We start from the raw sequence: 18,714 nt of genomic DNA on the forward strand, positions 1-18,714 counted from the left end.
TGGGCCTCAGGTAAGAAATGGTGTGGTTATGAGCCAAATGGAGATTGATTTAAAAGAGATTGAATACCAGTGAAACACCAACTCTATCTTATAGGCACTTTTTAAATATGCTTCTAAATCATCCCGTTTACCTTTTGCCATTAGACTTCTGCTTTCAGTTATAGATAAGAACAGCTGAGGCCTCCGCTCTGCTCTTTAGTGTCTCTGAACACAAGCACCTTGGTCCATGTTGTTGACCACCGATCGCTACAGTTCTTTCTCCTGCTCTTGCTCTCTGCCAGACCTCTCTAGCATAGTTCTGGCACCATCAAGCTCTATATACTTCCTTCTCCTTACCCTGTTTTCTCTGCATGACCTTTTAGATAGGTGAATTCTTTGCTTCAGCTAAAATTGAAATTGAATTGCGTCAACGGACACTCACTACTACAGATTTCTAATGCAGCTTCTCTTCTCCCCAGGGCTAACAATTAATCTGTAACAAAAGATGTTTTTTTGTAATGATTTGAAACTTCCTCCTGTGGTAAAGCCACAGTAACTCCCCCATCTCTGAGTCCGGAGGGATTGATGGCCCAGAGCATCATCTGCCCATTCCTCATTCATGTGTATGTCGGCACAGTCCTGGTGCTAGAGTGAAAGGCGCAGCTGCCTTGTAAACCAGGAGCTGAGTGTGATTGGCCGGGGCTAGTCTGCGGGGATATGGTTCTGGCAAGAAGCCAGAGGGACTTCCCCGCCCCAACTTGGCCTTGGACCCAAGCCAGAAATAGCAGCTGGGAGCCGAGAACTTGTTGAAAGGTGCTTAGACAGGGCACAGAAGCCCAACAAAGGACTCAGAGGGGAAAGGAAAATATAGAGTGGCCTGAAAACAGGTGCAGAGCTTAGCCAAGGCCAGGTGTGCTGTGGATGCTGCCTGCACCCTCCTGGTCTCACCTTTCCGTGTGGTGGCAGGTGCAGCCCAGGCCATTTTATGAAGAATCTTATTTGTGGTTGGCACAATCAAAAGGCCAGCACCTGCCAGCCGTTGGCATCCTAAGGACTTTGATGTTTTTGTCCATGGGGAGATGCTCTTTGCCTTTAGGCAACTGACTTAACCTAGCGGTGGAAGGCAATGTAGTGTGTCTATAGATGGGGGAGGCTACCAGCGGAGACCTAACATGGTTGGCTCCAGTGGATGAAACGCCTGTAGCTGTACCCTAGGCGGTCTCCAGTCTCCTCTCCATTCAGAAGTGTTTACCAAAGGATGTTTTCTTGAATACTCCTGTAGATCTGTTTCCTAAAAGAAAGGGGCTCAACTAGTTCAATTTCAAGGCTTTCTAGTTTTCAGATTTAGTGGCTCATTGGCTGATAATTCTTCTGTTCCCGGTCCCCGATTATCGGTATGGTGTCAATGAGTTTCATGAATGCCGTACTGCTGAGGGAATATATACAAACCCGAGACTAGTGCCTGTTCCTCAAGAAAGCTTTGAACTCTCTTGCCACAAGAGCAACATCACTGTAAGATGATAGGGAACTTAGAACAGGCATTTACTTCAAGCTGTTAGTTTATTTACTCCTGTGACGTGCTGTCTTTATATCACTAGAGCTATTACTCCATTCTGTTTTTCTGACTGATCTGGAAGATCCTGTCTCTGGAAGTCTGGATTATACAGCTAGACTTGTTGACTACAGATCAGTGAGCCTTCTAGGTCATTTTTGAATTGCATGTAGCTGTTTGTTCATATTTCTGGTTAGAATGGATGGCATGGTCAGCATGTTTATTCCTTTGGCTCCATATATTTCTCTTGAGGATTCTGGAGTCCTGGGCGCAGAATGGATTGGGTGTCAGAGGCTGACCTGTCACGTCTTCTCTTTGTCATTATTAGGACCTGGTCCCAGTGTCCCCCCAGTCTATGGCTTAGAAGTATCTGATGTCTCGAAGTGGGAGGAATCTGTTCTTGAACCTGCTCTTGAAATCGTGCAGAGTTTCATCCAGGTGATTATTAATCACAGTACTGCCTTTTGTCTGGCTTTCAGAGGGCTTTCCTCAGCTGGCACCTTTGTTGGTATGTCAGGGAACCAAGTTTTCTTTTCCATGGAATAGAGCAGAAGCGCTAGCTGCTTTTAGATCCCTGGAGGCTGTGTTTCTGCTTTCACATTTAGAAAGGTTGTTGCTAAAATCTGTCCGTCATATCTACCTGCTCTCTGGAATGAGAAAAAGGAATCTTGGGAAAATCCCACTCCCCTTAATATCAGAGAATAACATCCAAATCTCTTTGATTCAGTTGCTTTTCCCCCCATCTCCCCCACTCCCCCAACCCCGTTCTTTCAGGGCCACAAGCCTCTAGCTGCTCCAGTAAAGATGCCATGCAATGAAATGGAGAACAAGAGAAGTTATCACATGTGTGACCTCTGTGATCGAATCATCATTGGGGACCGTGAATGGGCAGGTAGAGTCTGGGGAAGGGCATGGAGACATCTGTTAAGGGTGGTTCACAGTGACTTCATGCAATTTAAGGTCTTTGGTAGGTTGAATGCTGGGGTCTGCTTATTAATAAAGGGACGGCCAGATTCCTCTAAGAGCCTACGTACTCAAATTTCATGGACACTTTCCCATATCCGTGGGAGAGTTATCTGTGTATTCTGAATTTTAAAGGAAGGTCGTATGCCCTCCAACTTCAGCTAGAGTAGATATTTTATACTGAGGGGACTGCAGTTAACTTTCCAGAGCTCCTTTGACTTTCCTGATCCTACCTCCTAGGAGTTTCTGGGCCCTTCATGTTTAGACCTCAGTGCGGGTGAGGTAGGAGTATAAGGGAAGCCAGCCAACTCACCCAGGAGACCCAGACGCAGAGCCAGCTGTGGGGAGGCGGGAGGACGTGCTCCTCCTGAGTACACCCTTTGCAAGCAGGGTCTCTTTGGTAACTGTTAGGGTATTGTGTTGAAGCTGTGGTGATGCTGAGCCTGTGATGGAGAGTGTTGAGAGGAGCGGTGGCAGCTGACTGTCCCACACGGATAAAGATGGTGATCGGTGATCAAAGGGTGCTGTCTTCTTTCAAGGCACTCATGACCACCCAGCGGCGGCCCTGCCCTAAAGCTCCCTTTCCCTCTCAGAGCCTGGATCCACCTCTGCCACAGATTCACACCCGCACTCCCCTGTCCGATTCCTCTGGTCCTCCGGTCAGAGCCCACAAAGGCCCGGGGCCTCCAAGCCTTCAGCTCACACTGTATTTGGAAACTGGTTTAAAGCTCACTCCTTTTGAGCACAGTAGGGCTTGTACTATACCCAGTGGCTGGAATCCTTCTGTTCCGAGTACTGCCTTGCATGGGATTCTCATAGAAATGGGGTTTTCTCCTCATTCCAACCAACAGAATGATTACTTCTATTAACTGGTAACGCTGGCAAAATGAACGCCATTGTCAGAGACTGGGGATGGCTGTGATTTGCTCAAGCGGCAGAAGAAGCCTCGATTGTCGTTGGTTTATAATGATGAAAGGGGAAGAGAAAGAGAGTGTCTGATTGTTTTTTCTAAAGGAAACTTAGTGGTTCGATTTGTCGAATGTCCTTCAGGGATAGCCTTAAAGAAGCAACATTTGTGAGCCTTTTGTGAGCTTAGCTTGTGTGAGCCCTTCTATAGTGCCATCTGTCAAGTCCTTGCTCCCATCCCCTGCTGCCGTGGAGAGCCAGGCCAGAAGCCCGCCTCCCCCCACTTTTTTTGCCTTAGGCTCTAGCTGGAGAATAAAGCTGACTTTTTCCCCCACATAAACTTTTCTTTGACTTCTAACCTCTTCTTTACTTTTTTTTTTTTTTTGCTCCAAAACCTTTAAAATGATGTTTTTAATATATATCAAAGAGCATTTAATCTAGTCATCTTCTTTTCAAATGCTTCCAAATAAGATTTCCTTGAAAAAGAAAAAATAAAAAGAAGGTTGTATGAGTTAGTTAGAGGGTGGGAACAGTCTTTGGGGTGAGAGGTCAGAGATTGATACCAGGAAGCAGTGGCCTTTCAGCTTTACTGCTTCTGTGGACTCTCCAAAGGGATCGTCAGAGAAGAATGCTTCCCGTTATCTCTCTGGAGCATTGTGTGCTTGGAGAATGTGAGGCTTGTGAGTTAGTCATTCGAATGGCTTATCTGACCCAGGCATGGGGATGTCAGACCAGGAGGGCAACGTGTGTGAGCAGGGAAGAAGTGGAAAGGACAGCTCTGGGTGCTCGGGGGCTGATGCAGACAAGGACCTGGATTTGGCATTTTTAGCTGAGTGAGTGGAAAGGTAATGTATCTGTAACAGGAAGCCCCATGCTGGAAAAGTGCATCTACAGCCCCGAATCTGGAAAATTGGGGCTCTTTTTGAGCTATAGATGAGCCGAAGAACTTACCTGCTATGTGTCCTTGGACAAAATGTAAGTCCTCTGTGAACTTCAGTTTTGTCCTGTATCAAATGAGCTGAATAATACCGTCCTGCAAGATTGCTGTGAGGATTAGTGATGTAAATAAAGGACCCAGCAGGGTATGCTTGATGCTTCCCTTAAAAATGCTAAGCAGCTATACCAGCACATGTGTTGATCCTGTTATTGTTAAAGAAAAGGATTGTATAGTTAATTCTTATGCTTCTAGGATTGATTCTAGAAAGTTCTAAGGAGGGGCACCTGGGTGGCTCAGTTGGTTAAGCATCCAACTTCGGCTCCGGTCACGAGGTCATGATCTTGGGGTTCGCAAGTTCAAGCTCCGTATTGGGCTCTGTACTGACAGCTCAGAGCCTGGAGCCTGCTTCAGATTCTGTTGTCTCCCTCGCTCTCTGCCCCTCCCCCATGCCTGCTCTGTCTCCCAAAAATAAATAAACCTTAAAAAAAAATTTAGAAAGTTCTAATGAATTGTTTTTTTGTTGTTGTTATTGTTTTGTCTCAGCACATATAAAATCCAAATCCCACTTGCACCAGCTGAAGAAAAGAAGAAGATTGGACTCAGATGCTGTCACTGCAATAGAAAATCAGAGTATTTCTCCAGACTGTGACAAAGAGCTTAAAGAGAAAGGATCCCCAGAGCAGAATGAGAAAGAGCTGAAATCCAGTGTTTAAGAGACATGTCCCGGAGCCTTTGCACAGGTAGGGATCCAGTTCAGGAGGGAGGGTTATGTCTGTGTCCCTGTCTGGGCTGAGGAGTGCTATGCAGAAAGCCCCCACCATTTTTTTTCTTCTGTGGTGTAGTTTTTGTTTTTGTTTTTTTAATTTTTTTTTTTTAACGTTTATTTATTTTTGAGACAGAGAGAAACAGAGTATGAACGGGGGAGGGTCAGAGAGAGGGAGACACAGAATCTGAAACAGGCTCCAGGCTCTGAGCTGTCAGCCCAGAGCCTGACTCGGGGCTCGACTCGGGGCGAGATCGTGACCTGAGCCGAAGTCGTTCGCTCAACCTACTGAGCCACCCAGGCGCCCCTGTGGTGTAGTTTTAAAGTCTCATGTTCTCTGTCATGGAAACAGCAGGTCTTGTTAGCTTCTTGTTTGGCTGGTGTGTCTGGTAATGATGATTTTGGGAAGGGATTTTTTTTCCCCTTTTAACCTTAAAGGTTCTATTTTTAAAAGAGGTGCAGATTGTACTTTTTTATACTTGAGGATCTTTCTGGTAATGAACACTGAATTCCCTATATCCCTTTAGAAAGAAGTTTTTATGTCCCTGACTCTGGCTAAAAATATCTCCTTTCCAGATACTTTTATAGATGAAGGAAGTCTTGTGAGCCACAGATCAGGAGTTCTGGATTTGAGTGAATGGCAGGAAAGGACCAGCCCCAGTGAGAAGATTAAGTGAACTCGACCAGTTCTTGGAATTCCACAGAGAAGGAGAGAAGGAGGTGGTCGTGATGTGGTGCTTGAAAACTAAAGACTTCAACATTTGTTGCACTCTTCCTGGTGATAATTACTGTCACTACTGTCTTTCTATTGGCTTAGGAGTCTATATATTTTTTGAAAGTTAAATAAAGAAAAAGTTCCCAAGAGTCTCTTTAGTGCTTAAAAAATGTATATTCCATGTCTAGTTTATACACAGTAGGCTGTGTTATCAACATGATAGCCTTTTCTCAGTCTTGACATCCTTCATATGTTCGTGCTGTCTATTCATTATTTAGCAAATGTTTATTGAGCACTTAGTATATTCCTCGAAGACCTCTGGAGAGGGTCTTTTATTGAAGATTTGTGATTTCCAGCAACGTTGAGTATATGTATGTATTTAGTATAAAATTAAGTATGTTTGTGTTTACAGTTCAGCAACATTGATTATGTTCACAATGCTATAAAACAGTCACCTCTGTTTCTAAAACTTTTTCATCACCCCAAACAAGGCGTATCCATTAAGCAGTAACTCCACTCAAGTAATATTTTATTTGTTAAGAATCTGCCATATGTGAGGCTAGAGGGAATACAGAGATAAAATGAGACGTCATTCTTGCTTTCAGGGAGCTTTGTTCATACTGTACAAACAACCAGTCTAGGGAAGAGAATATCTAAAGGCCATAAGAGGTGTGTAGAATTGCACTTAGGAGGGGAAGGGGTGGTGAAAGAAGGAGCATTTCTGCTGGACCTTAAAAGCAGTTCTTGGGGTGGCTGTGTGGCTCAGTCGGTTAAGTGTCCAACTCTCGATCTCAGCTCAGGTCATGATCTCATAGTTCGTGAGTTTTGAGCCCCGTGTCTGGCTCTGCACTGACAGTGTGGAGCCTGCTTGGGATTCTCTCTCTCCCTCTCTCTGCCCTTCCCTCTCTCCCCCCCCCCCCCCCCCCCCCCAACATAAATAAAAAAAAAAAAAGCAAGTCTTGGTTAGCCATGTGCTAACTCTCCTCCACAGGAGGAGAAGGTAAAGAACTATTGAACTTGATTGACTTTTTTCAACAGTGCTGAACTCCATAGCCTCACCTACCTTTTCCCCCCCTTCTAACAATTTTTAAAAGTTTTAACTTTTTCACTAAATTTTGTTCCAAAATTAAAATGGTATAAAAAAACATTCATTGAGAAATCTCACTCCCGTCTCTATCCCCTTCTCCCCCAATCCATAATTACTTTATTAGTTTCTTATAGCTCTCGAGTTTTTTTAATGCAAAAATGAATAGATACAAATATATATTCTTTTCTTCCTCCCCTTACCCAAAAAGATAGCATTTGGCACATACTGTCTTCATGTGTCACCTTACCTGTTGGCAATATCCGGGTGTGCATGGATTTCTCCTGCTGCTGCTGGCAGGTCTCTTGTTTGGGGCCGTAACCACCTACCCGAGAGTTCCCCAGTTAACCCCCAGCAGGGTTCACCTACCTTGTATACTGAACTTCATTCAGATGCCAGTGTTTAGGCCCAGACCAGCCTCTGAGGAATTCTTGAGGTATGGCCAGCCCATTCCTTCAGCCAGCAGGTTCCCTGGGACTTACTATGTCCCAAAGCTTGGTGCTTTGCTAGACTCAGGAGGTACAGGGGTGATCCAGGTCCACACTGATGAAATAATCACAGAATTACAGCGGGTGTACACAAAGGACACTTGCTGTAAGAGCAAGTAATCTAATCTGAGGACCTCCCCGCCGGCCCCTGCCTTGGTGCGGGGGAGTGTGCGCGTGTGTTGGGGGAAGGCATGTGCTGAGGCACGTGGTGTGGCACAGCAGGACACTAGGGCAGGAGTCAGCCCAGGCCTGCAGATATGGTAGCGCGCGACCTGGAAAAGCGGGGGTTCTCCACGTGACTTGGGCAGCTTCTCTTCTCCCTCCTTGCCCACTCTGTGGGATATCCTTGGGCCCCTTGAGTTTTATTGAGCTTTACCCATTTTTAACTGCTTTGAATTTCAATAGTTTTTTATAGTCCAAGAAATTATCTTTGTATCCACCCCATGTTCCTTTTTTTTTTTTTTTTTTTGAATTTTTAAAAATGGTTTTGGGAGAGACAGAGCGCAAGCGGGGGAGGGGCAGAGAGAGAAGGAGACACAGAATCCGAAGAGGCTCCAGGCTGTCAGCACAGAGCCCGACGCGGGGCTCGAACTCAGACTGCAAGATCATGACCTGAGCCACCCCGGCGCCCCACCCCATGTTGTTCTTTACACGAAATGAACATAGTATAATTTTCCCAATCAGTTTTTTATTAGCTACTTCAGGAGCTAACAAGGCAGGAAGCCACATGTCCCCACTGGAAGTGGTGATGAATACTTGACTGTGGGTCGAGCAAGACCAAGCTTTATATACTTTCTCTTCTCACACAGCCCTGCGGTGGGGTGGGGTGGGGGATGCTAGTTCTCTTCCCATTACCCGTAGGGGAAGGGGCTCAGCACAGGAGCACAGCTAGCCAGCCCCGGAGCTGGAATCCGGGTGAGGCCTTCACAGCACTGTTAAGCTAGCTGTTTATAGGAGGAGCCTTAGTCACTGAAATGCACTTCACTCAAGTTGCTAAATATATTTTAAAGCTTTAAAAGTTTCAGTGGAGAAGCAGGAAAAACTAGTTGTCATAATCCTACCTCAAAAAGCCTTTAATCCTTTCATCTGAATGAAGTGCCCGGTGGAACTCATTGCTATCTCTATGGCAATCGGAAATAAGGAATTTCTTGAAAGAAAACATCCAAGTGCCTAATATTTATGAAGTACCTACGACGTTTAAGGCGCTGAGGTTGTGCCCACTGTCCCTATTCTTAGAAACTATAAATTCAGCCGGACGGAACTCCTTCCCCATCAGGAGAGAGCTCAGGGAAGAGGAACACTCCCGGGAAATCAGCCTGGTGCCCTGGTCTGAGGCACTGCACTCCGGTAGATTTCCCCTTCTCCGCCTGCTACCTTCTGAATGACTTTGCTGTTGAGTGTAGGGAAGGAAAGTAGTTCCTCCTAGTGATCGTCCTAAGTGTAGAGATGAAAGGATCCTTGGCACCTTCTTGTGCACATGGGGAAACTGAGGCCCCAAACATGGATGTTCCATTGTCACAGCAGGACAAACTTCAGCTTCCCTCTCCTCTCTCACTACTACCAAGTCTCATTCCAGATCTCATTTGAGAGCTGGAAGGAACCACGGAGACTAGCCCTGGGCTATTTGTTCAGCCTGGAGGGAGGATGAGGAATGCCATTTTGTACCATCTGGCCTCAGCTGATCCCCAGACAAGCAGAGCCATTTAGTTCAGGTGCTCAAGAGTCCCCAGTCCACAGCAGTGCTATCTAAATGGCTTTGATAATTAATTCCAACACTCAGCAAGCTATTAGGTCCATCTACCTCTGTTGGTAAAAAGTTTTTCCCTGGTTTTATTGAGATAAAATTGACGCATAAAGTAAAAATCTTGGCAAGGATTCACACTTCTTGTAGTTTAGGCAATGCTGCTTTGAAGCGGTAGGAAATACTCTGAAAAGGGAGCTGGATTCTTAGTCTTTACAATATTTTGCTTGATGGGGCACCTGGGTGGCTCGGTCCGTTAAGCGTCTGACTTCGGCTCAGGTCATGATCTTGTGGTTCGTGAGTTCAAGCCCCACGTCGGGCCCTGTGCTGACAGCTCAGAGCCCAGGGCCTGCTTCGGATTCTGTGTCTCCCTCTCTCTCTGCCCCTCCCTCACTCACACTCTGTCTCTCTCTCAAAAATAAACATTAAAAAAGATTTAAAATATTTTGCTTGGTTTTCAAGACTAAGCAAGGAAACAGTTCCGTCTACACGGTTTGATCCTTTGTAACCCTCAGTAACTCTTTGTATTCTTAGCCTCAGTTCCCACAAAGAGGATTTTTCCGCTTAAAACACAGCACAACATTAGAAACAAAACAAAAAACACTAGAAGGCAAGCTTTTATGAATGTAGTAACCTGTCTATATATTCCCAACATCTAAAACGTCAAATATTGGTTGACTTAAGCGCATGAAAGGATAAAAGCTAAGTGGTTCTCTACATAAATGATCTGCTTTAATCATTAAATAGCCTTTAACCAGGATGAAGAAAACTTGAGTTGGTAGCCACAGGAAAGAATTTTCATCATTTGATTATCACCTGCTTGGGCGGTTAGGGCTCTGTTCTAAAAAGATGGCTAACTGGTCACTTGTAAAACTACCGTGAATACGTACAAAGGAAGCTGCATGATTGTACTGGTTAGAATAAAAGGCTAAGCTGCTCTAACAAAGAGACTCAACAATGCGGCGGCTTAAAGAACAGAGAAGTTTGTTTCTTTTTCACATGAACAACTCTCACGTAACATTTCTGAAGTGCACCATCCGGGTCAGTGGGGCAGCCGTGCTCCCAGCAGCCATTCAAGGACACGGGTTCCTTATATCGTGTTGCTTTTCCATCCTCAGGGGGGCCATTGTCATCACCTGCGTGATTGAAACTGGGTCATCACTGGTTGCAGGCAGTGAGAAGGGGAAAAAGAGCGTAGAGGAGACACCCGAAACCCTAAGGCCTACACCCTGCAGTGGCACGCAGGCTTCACACTTTTCGCTGGCAAGAGCTTAGTCATATGGCCGTCTACACTACCTGCAACGGCCGCTGAGACATGTAGTCAAGCCGTGTGCCAAGAAAAAAATGGGAGAGCAGATTTGGGTGGGCAAGTTGCAGTCTCCACTAAACACATACTTGTTATCGTGGAAAGAGCACAGGACTCCAGGCTGGTGTAACTAATTAGCTCTGATATCTTGCTGGGGGCAAATCTCTCTATTTCCCCATCTGTGAGGTCAATGAGCTGTATGAGCTGACTGCTGAACTATTTCAAAAAAAGTAAAGCTTGACAAAAATCTTGGCTGGTGAGATTTTTAAAGACAGGTTGAAAAAAGCGTAAGGAAAGAGACTGAGCCGCGGAGGGCCAATGGCCAACACTCAAGATGGTGGGGAGGAATGATAGGGTTTGGGTGACATTGTGAAATAAACCAACTACGGGCTGTCGCTACTTCTAGACTTCTTTTTACGTGGAAAAAAAGAAACTGCTATTTGTACCTGCAGCTGAGCTCTTTGCTATCTAATATATTGTCTCTGTGACCTTTGGAAAACGGCTCAAGCAGCCTGGGCTTCCTCATATATAAAATGGAGTTATTAGCTCCATTCCAGAAGACATCGTGAGGTTTAAATGAAGTCCTTTTGAAAACAGCATAGTTGTTGCCATTTGCTGGGCAATACAGTGTCCAGTAAATGGTAGGTATAAATTGGATTTATTTGCTTCACTGTGGAAAAATTGTTAATGCTACTCAAGGGTTGGTTCCCGGAAGTTGTCAGGTCAAGCTCTGACTCAAAACTGGTTAGTTTAGTGGCCGATAATGCTAATGGCCAAAAACAGTGCCTCAGGCATTATCTGTCACCCAACCAGCGATTAGTTGTTGTTGTTTGCCTGTTTTTTTTAATAAAAAAAAAATTGTTTTAAGTAAACTCTACAGCCAATGTGGGGCTCAATCTCACGACCTCGAGATCAAGAGTCAAACACTGTGTGGACTGAGCCAGCCAGGTGCCCCTATTGTTTTTTAACGCATATGATTTCTTCATGGGTTAGCTCATTTACTTGAACTGTGTTCTTCATCTGAAATGCTCTTTTCTGCTGCTTTTTACTTGCAGCTGAACACTTTCCTATCTGACATATTGTCTCTGTGATCTTGGGAAAATGAGCTCCTATACATCTTTGAAGACCCAAACAGGATATCCTCTCCTTAGACAAAACTTCGTTGGCAACTCTCAGGAGGCTTAGTTTCTCCTTCTTCTGGGTTTTCATAGCAGGTTTGTCTTTCTTTCTTTCTTTCTTTCTTTCTTTCTTCTCTCTCTTTCTTTCTTTCTTTCTTTCTTCTTCCTCTCTCATTCTTCTTTCTTTCTTTCTTTCTTCTTTCTCTCTCTCTCTTCTTTCTTTCTCTCTCTTTCTTTCTTTCTCTCTCTCTCTTCTTTCTTTCTTTCTCTCTCTCTTCTTTCTTTCTTTCTTTCTTTCTTCTCTCTCTCTCTTCTTTCTTTCTTTCTTTCTTCTCTCTCTCTCTTCTTTCTTTCTTTCTTTCTTTCTTTCTTTCTTTCTTCTCTCTCTTCTTTCTTTCTTTCATTCTTTCTTTCTTTCTTTATCTCTGGCCAATGTAGGCCTCAAACTCATTTAGGGAGATCAGGTCATGATCTCACGATTCGTGGGATCGAGTCCCACGTCAGGCACTGTGCTGACAGTGCAGAGCCTGCTTGGGATTCTCTGTCTCTCTCTCTCCCTCTGCCCTTCCCCCACATGTGCCCTCTCTCACACACACACACACACTCTCTCTCTCTCTCAATAAATAAATAAACATTAAGAAAACATTTTTTTTAATAAAATTAAAGATGGACAAGGTAATTATCCCCCATTTTATAAACAGGCATATATATTAATTTTGCTCACTGGTGGCTGGCACATAGTGGACACACGGTTATCTGCTGAGTTTGTAAAGTACTTAAAGCCTGTCTGGCCCTTGGGGTCATGAGTTTGAGTTCTAGAAAGAAAGCTCTGTGAAGGCAGGGGTTTTGTCCATTGTTCACTGCCTTATCCCTGGCACTTCCAAGAGGGCCTGCTGCTGGCAACATTTGTTAGGCCAGGATTTGAAACCAGTTTGGGCTGACTCCAAACCCGTGCTCTAACCACTGCGCTCCTTCTCTAAGGGCATTCCTTTAGGGCTATTTATTTTAAGATTTTATTATTATTTTTTAAATAATCTCTACACCCAACATGGGGCTTGAACTCACAACCCCGAGATCAAGAGTCACATGCTCCCCTGACTGAGCCAGCCAGGCATCCCTAGGGCTTTTTAAACGCACAAATTATTTATATCCCAACTAGTTCTAAGAAGGAATCAAGAAAAGAAAAAGCAGACAGGATTCCTGCAGAAGCAACTCTTCTGCTAAGCTGCTTATTTTAGTTAAGACTCACGGTCACAAATGAAATCAGCCAGACTCTAACTGAAGCAAAAAAGGTGACTCGGTGATAAATTTACTTAGGTGTCTTCTCAGATTCGAAGACAGAAAAGCCCCAGGCATTACCAGTGCTACCTAATCTGATGCTGTGGAGACTCCTGTCTCCCTGCACACAGGCCTTCTCTACATGGCGGGAGAGAAATCAAGGTTGCCAGGAGCACCTGAGCTTTACCGCTTAGGGCTTTTACATCAGAGATTGTGCCCACTCTTTCTCTAAGTTCAAAAGTGCCAGGACATCTTACACCCATTAGGATGGCTCCTAATTTATTCATTCATTTATTTATTGAGGGGGCGGTGGGGCAGAGAGAGAGAGAGAGAGAGAGAGAGAGAGAGAGAATCCTAAGCAGGCTCCTCCCTGTCAGCACAGAGCCCAACTCGGGACTCGATCTCACAAACTGTGAGATCAAGACCTGAGCCGAAATCAAGAGTCGATCAACCAGCTGAGCCACCCAGGTGCCCCAAAAAAGGAACAAACAGTATATTATTCCACTTATCTGAGGTATCTAAAGTAGTCAAATTCACAGTAGAGAGGAGAATGGTGGTTGTCAGGGCCTGGAGAGAGGAGGAAATGTGGAGTTGTTTAATGGGTACAGGGTTGCAAGTTTGTAAGATGGGAAAGTTCTAGAAATTGGTTGTGCAAGAGTGTGACATGCTCAGCACTGCTGAACTGAATGTTGGAAAATGGCTTACGATCAAGGGCGCCTGGGTGGTTCAGTCAGTTAAGTGTCCGGCTTCAGCTTAGGTCATGATCTCACAGTTTGTGAGTTTGAGCCCCTCATCAGGCTCTACGCTGACAACACAGAGCCTGCTTCGGATTCTCTGTCTCTTTCTGTCCCTTCCCTGCTCACACTCTCTCTTTCTTTCTTTCTTTTTTTTTTTTTTTAACGTTTATTTATTTTTGAGACAGAGAGAGACACAGCATGAACAGGGGAGGGGCAGAGAGAGAGGGAGACACAGAATCTGAAACAGGCTCCAGGCTCTGAGCGGTCAGCACAGAGCCCGACGCGGGGCTCGAACTCACGGACCGCGAGATCATGACCTGAGCCGAAGTCGGACGCTCAACCGACTGAGCCACCCAGGCGCCCCAACATACTCTCTCTTTCAAGAATAAGTAAACATTAAAAAAAAAAAAAGAAGAAAAAAATGGTTTAAGATCATAGATTTTATGTTACCACAATTAAAAAAAAAGAAGGGTGCCTCAGTCAGAACTGAGCGTGCAACTCTTGATCTTGGGGTTGTGAGTTTGAGCCCCATGTTGGATGTGGAGATTACTTAAATCAATAAATACCCATTTTTAAAGATATTTATTTTGACAGGGAGAGCCCAAGAGGGGGAGGGTCAGAGAGAAAGAGAGAATCCTAAGCAAGCTCCCTGCTGTCAGCATAGAGCCCAATGCAGGGCTCGAACCCATGAACCGTGAGATCATGACCTGAGCCAAAATCAAGAGTCAGATGCCTAGCGAACTAAGACACTCAAGCACCCCAAATAAATGTCTTTAAAAAAAAAAAAAAAAAAAAAAGAGTCCCAGGAAAGGGATTCATTAGCCTAGATTGGGTCTGGTGCTTATCCTGAGGTCCATCAACTAGGCTAGGGATGCAGTTTTGAAAAGACTAGGGCAGTTCCCATGGAAACCAAATGGATGGAGTGGTGGTGGAGTGATTCCAAGAAGCAGGGTGTGTGGGGTGGGAGGGGAACACAACTAGAGAGACAAGCAGTGAGTATCCACTACTGAGTTATTGCCTTCTAGTCAGGCAGACACTTTTTTCCTAGCAGCAAGGGTGATCTTATGCTAAGTCGAAACTCCACCTGGGCAGCACTTGCTATTATCATCAGACATGTCCTAGTCACTTCTTACAGATTTATAGCTCAGTATGATGTTATGTATTTTTTTTTTTTTAAATATTTGAGAGAGAGAGAGACAGAGACAGAGCGCGAGCAGGGGAGGGGCAGAGAGACGAAGACAGAATCCGAAGCAGGTTCCAGGTTCCAAGCTGTCAGCACAGAGTCCCACGTGGGGCTCGAACTCGCGAGCAGTGAGATCATGGCCTGAGCCGAAGTCAGACGCTCAGCCGACTGAGCCACCCAGGCGCCCCGGGTTTTAACAAAGTTACGTACCTCCTTAGTCCTTGCTAAAAATCTTTGAAGTAGGTTCTGCAAGGAGGTAACAGACTCATGCTATTTAAGTGACTTAATGTAGAGTTGGGGTCAGTTCGGTCATAAGGGACTAAGGGCCAATTTGAATTAATTTAGATATAAAGGAAGATTTATTGGCGCATGGAAGGACAAGTCGAACAAGGAGCCCCCTTTGAAGTGCACCTCAGATACAGCCGGGCATCAGGAGCCGCTGCCGTCAGGGACCCCACACCGTCAGCCCTGACTCTACCCCTTTCTCTTCTCTGCGTGTTGACTTCATTTTTTTCTCCATGCAAACAAGTTTTCTTCAGATGGTCACTGGAAGCTGCCACACGTCGCATCTTCAAGCTTTTCCCCCCAGCAAAGAAGCGGAGCTGACTCTCAAGCTTAAAATTCCAAGGGAGAGGGCACCTGGGTGGCTCGGTCCGACTTCACTCAGGTCATGATCTCACAGCCTGCTTCAGATTCTGTGTCTCCCTCTCTCTCTGCCCCGCCCCCCCCTTTCTCTCTCAAAAAGAAATAAACAGGGGCACCTGGGTGGCTTAGTCGGTTGAGCGTCCGACTTCGGCTCAGGTCATGATCTCGCTGTCCATGAGTTCGAGCCCTGCGTCAGGCTCTGCGCTGACAGCTCGGGAGCCTGGAGCCCGCTTTGGATTCTGTGTCTCCCTCTCTCTGTCCCTCCCCCGCTCATGCTCTGTCTGTCTGTCTCTCTCTCTCTGTCAAAAATAAATAAACATTTAAAAAAGATAAAATAAAGAAATAAACATTAAAAAAAAAAAATCCCAAGGGAGGATTCCCAGCAGAACTAAATTCTGCTGTTCCCCCAGATTTCAGCAGGACAGCCGGTCACCTAAGAACATGGCAACTCCCTGTAGAACGCTATGACTAGTGTGGCACCTGGCTGGTTCAGTCGGCAGAGCGTGTGACTCTCGATCTCAGGGTTGTAACTTTGAGCCCCATGTTGGGTGTAGAGGTCACTTAAAATCTCGGGGCGCCTGGGGGGCTCAGGTAAGCGTCTGACTCTTGGTTTCGGCTCAGGTCATGATCTCACAGTTTCATGAGTTCGAGCCCTGCATCGGGCTCTGTGCTGGCAGTGAGGAGCCTTGCCTGGATCCTCTGTCTCTCAAAATACATAAACAAACTTAAAAAAATGAAATAAATTCTTAAAAAAAAAAAACAAAAGCAGAAAAAACTATGTGACTAGAAAGAATGGGGCTGCAGGATAGACAGTTTTTAAGAAGGGGGGGGGGGGGGGGGAGATTGATGCCGAGTGGACCCAACAACAGGTGTCCATTACTGCGACCCAGAGCCAACAAGTGGCATATTAGGGGACACCCTGAATCTAGTATAGCCCTCAGTGGCACATGCTGATGGCTGAGTACTTGCCACACAAAAGGAAGGCCCAGTCTCTGCAAGGCCCGGGGACAGTGCATTCTCGGGTGTGCGGCTGGACCAGCCCCTGAGTCACCAGACGTGGGGTGGTGAGCCATCTGAAGCGAGATTTAAAGGAAATCATTTAGGCCCTATGCCTCCTGCCTGAGCTTCCTGGTTCATGTTTGGGGATTGAGGGATAAAGACCTTTGTATAACTGTTATTGGTGGCTTCGCAGGTGCCTCTGTGTCCTACTCGATGTGTCTAGTGAGGTAGAGCTGTATGAAAACCAGTGGTCTCCTGACAGCAGGTGGAAAGGCCAGCCCACCCTCCCCAAACTTTCACGGAATCTTCATATGAACTACCTTCTTGATAATAACACTCCTGGCTTTCTGTTGTTTTAAATGTCAGCATGTAAAGGGTGCATGGAATTCAGGGATCATCTGGTTCTATTGTTTTCAAACTTGCTTTGGCCATGGATCCTCCCCCCCCCCCCCACCCCAATCAAGTAGCAACCTTACCCAATCTCCTAATACCTAACATAGATCGAAGCAGAGTGGCTTGGGGTCTTGGCGGATCACAGGGACCTCTGGACCCTCTGACTCAAGTCTTTTCCTCTGTAGAACACACTTTTGAAAACCACTGATCTAGATTAGCCATTTGATTTTGCAGATGGGGAAATCAAGGCCCAGGGAGTTAAGCGGGTCGCCCACAGGAGCACCAATAGTAGCAGAGCTGACTGGAACCCCGGTCTCTGGCTTAGGGGTCGTGTCCTTTCTCGAATCAGGCCGCTTCTAGCTGTTTTGAAGGAGCACTCCAACAAAGTAGTTGTGTTTTTTTTCACAGTAGGTGCACAATACTTTCTTCAGGCGGACGAGCTGAACTAACAGGAAGGCAAGTAAGGGTCATTGGGAGCCTCATCTAATAAATAAGAGCTTCAGAATCAGGAACATCTGTTTGTTGATTTATTCAACAGACAACGATTGCTTGCTGTTCACCATTCTAGGTGCTAGAGATGTATCAGCAAACAAGACAGTTCCTGTCTTCAGAGAGTTCTAGTCTTCCATGCCATTTCCATGGGTGTGACAAATACTATTAGAGCAATGTTCAGGAAACACACGTGATTGTACCTGACCCCGGTCAGAGGCCTAGGAAGGCTTTCTGGGGAAATGGCATCTAAGAAAACAGCAGAAAAAGTAATGGGAGTGAGCCAGGTAGGGGAGTGTTAGGGGAAAAAGGCTGGAGAGTTCTGTAGGAACCAGGTCATAGAGGGCCCTGTAAACCCTTAACCCTGAGATAACAACATCAGATGTGTTTACTGGAGAGGTGAGTCTGGGGCCATTCAGAGAATGAATTGGCTGGAGACAGCCAAGAGGCAGACAGATGGCAAAGTATAGCAGGTAGAATTTATGGGACTTGATGTTTGGTTAAATATTGGTGGTGAGGGAGAGGTTAGGGGTCAGGAATAAGGCCCGCTCGGGTTTCTCACCCAAGCGGTTGATTGATGGTGGTTCCTTTGGCCAAGATGGAGGGCACCGGAGGCAGGGCAGGACTGGGCCTCGGGCAGAGGATGAGTTCACTTTGGGACTTGTTGAAATTGAAGTGTCTGCGGAGAAGCCTAATGGAAAGTAGTAAGGAGCCGGATATTCAGGTTGAGCCCAGTGAGAATTCTGGGCTGGAGATAAAGATCTCTAAGTCATCAGCATTGATGGTATTTGAAGCTGTGGAAGATGAAGTCACTGGGTGTGTAGGGAGAAGAGAAAAGTCTAGAACAGAGTTGTTGGAACATCGACAACCGTGGAAGAGAGCTTGTATCAGAAATGGAGGCATAGTGAGAGAGCAGGGAGAAACCAGGAGGCTGGGATCATGGAGGCTGTGGAAAGAGCTTTGAGAGGGGAGGAGTCAGTAGGGAAGAATGTGTAGAGAAGCCATGTCTGATAAGGAATGAGAAGCATTCGGTGGATTTTAGTGATGAGGATGTCATCGTGTTAATGTTGGTAAAGAGAGGGCTCAGCTGATGGTTGGAAAATGGAAGCCATATCTAAGTGGTTTGAGGAGTAAGAGGAGAGCGGCCGTAGTGAGGGTGTTCTCCTCAAGTAATGAACGGAAGGAAGGAGACGGGGTGGCTGCTGGAGGAAGTTTAGGGTTGAATGAGGTTCTTTTCCTTTATTGCTGACAGACTTTCCCAGACTTAAATGCTACTTGGAAGGGATTAGCAGTGGCAAGTACTAGAAAATGGTTTCCTCCCTTTGTGAAAGATTTGGAGGTGGGGTGCCTGACTGGCTCAGTTGCTAGAGCGTGAGACTTGATCTCGAGGTCGTGAGTTTGAGCCCCATGTTGGGTCTAGAGGTTACTTGAAAAGATA

General features: G+C 45.8%; 1 protein-coding gene across 4 annotated transcripts in view; it reads left to right on the forward strand.

Annotated features, from left to right (window-relative positions):
• Window positions 1-5,964, forward strand: part of TRIT1 (tRNA isopentenyltransferase 1) — a 42,906-nt gene extending 36,942 nt beyond the window's left edge. For 2 of the 4 annotated variants that reach the window (XM_049618695.1, XM_049618697.1), the window contains 4 exons: window positions 1,860-1,969; window positions 2,306-2,423; window positions 4,881-5,077; window positions 5,677-5,964. In XM_049618695.1, coding sequence (XP_049474652.1) covers window positions 1,860-1,969; window positions 2,306-2,423; window positions 4,881-5,050 — 398 coding nt within the window. In that variant the 3' untranslated portion in view covers window positions 5,051-5,077; window positions 5,677-5,964. Of the gene's footprint in view, window positions 1-1,859; window positions 1,970-2,305; window positions 2,424-4,880; window positions 5,078-5,676 lie in introns of those variants that run through there. The other 2 variants (XR_007455043.1, XM_049618696.1) reach the window with 2 other exon arrangements.
• The last annotated feature ends 12,750 nt before the right edge of the window (window positions 5,965-18,714 follow it).

Source organism: Panthera uncia, assembly GCF_023721935.1.
Source record: "Panthera uncia isolate 11264 chromosome C1 unlocalized genomic scaffold, Puncia_PCG_1.0 HiC_scaffold_4, whole genome shotgun sequence".
Lineage (NCBI taxonomy): Eukaryota > Metazoa > Chordata > Mammalia > Carnivora > Felidae > Panthera > Panthera uncia.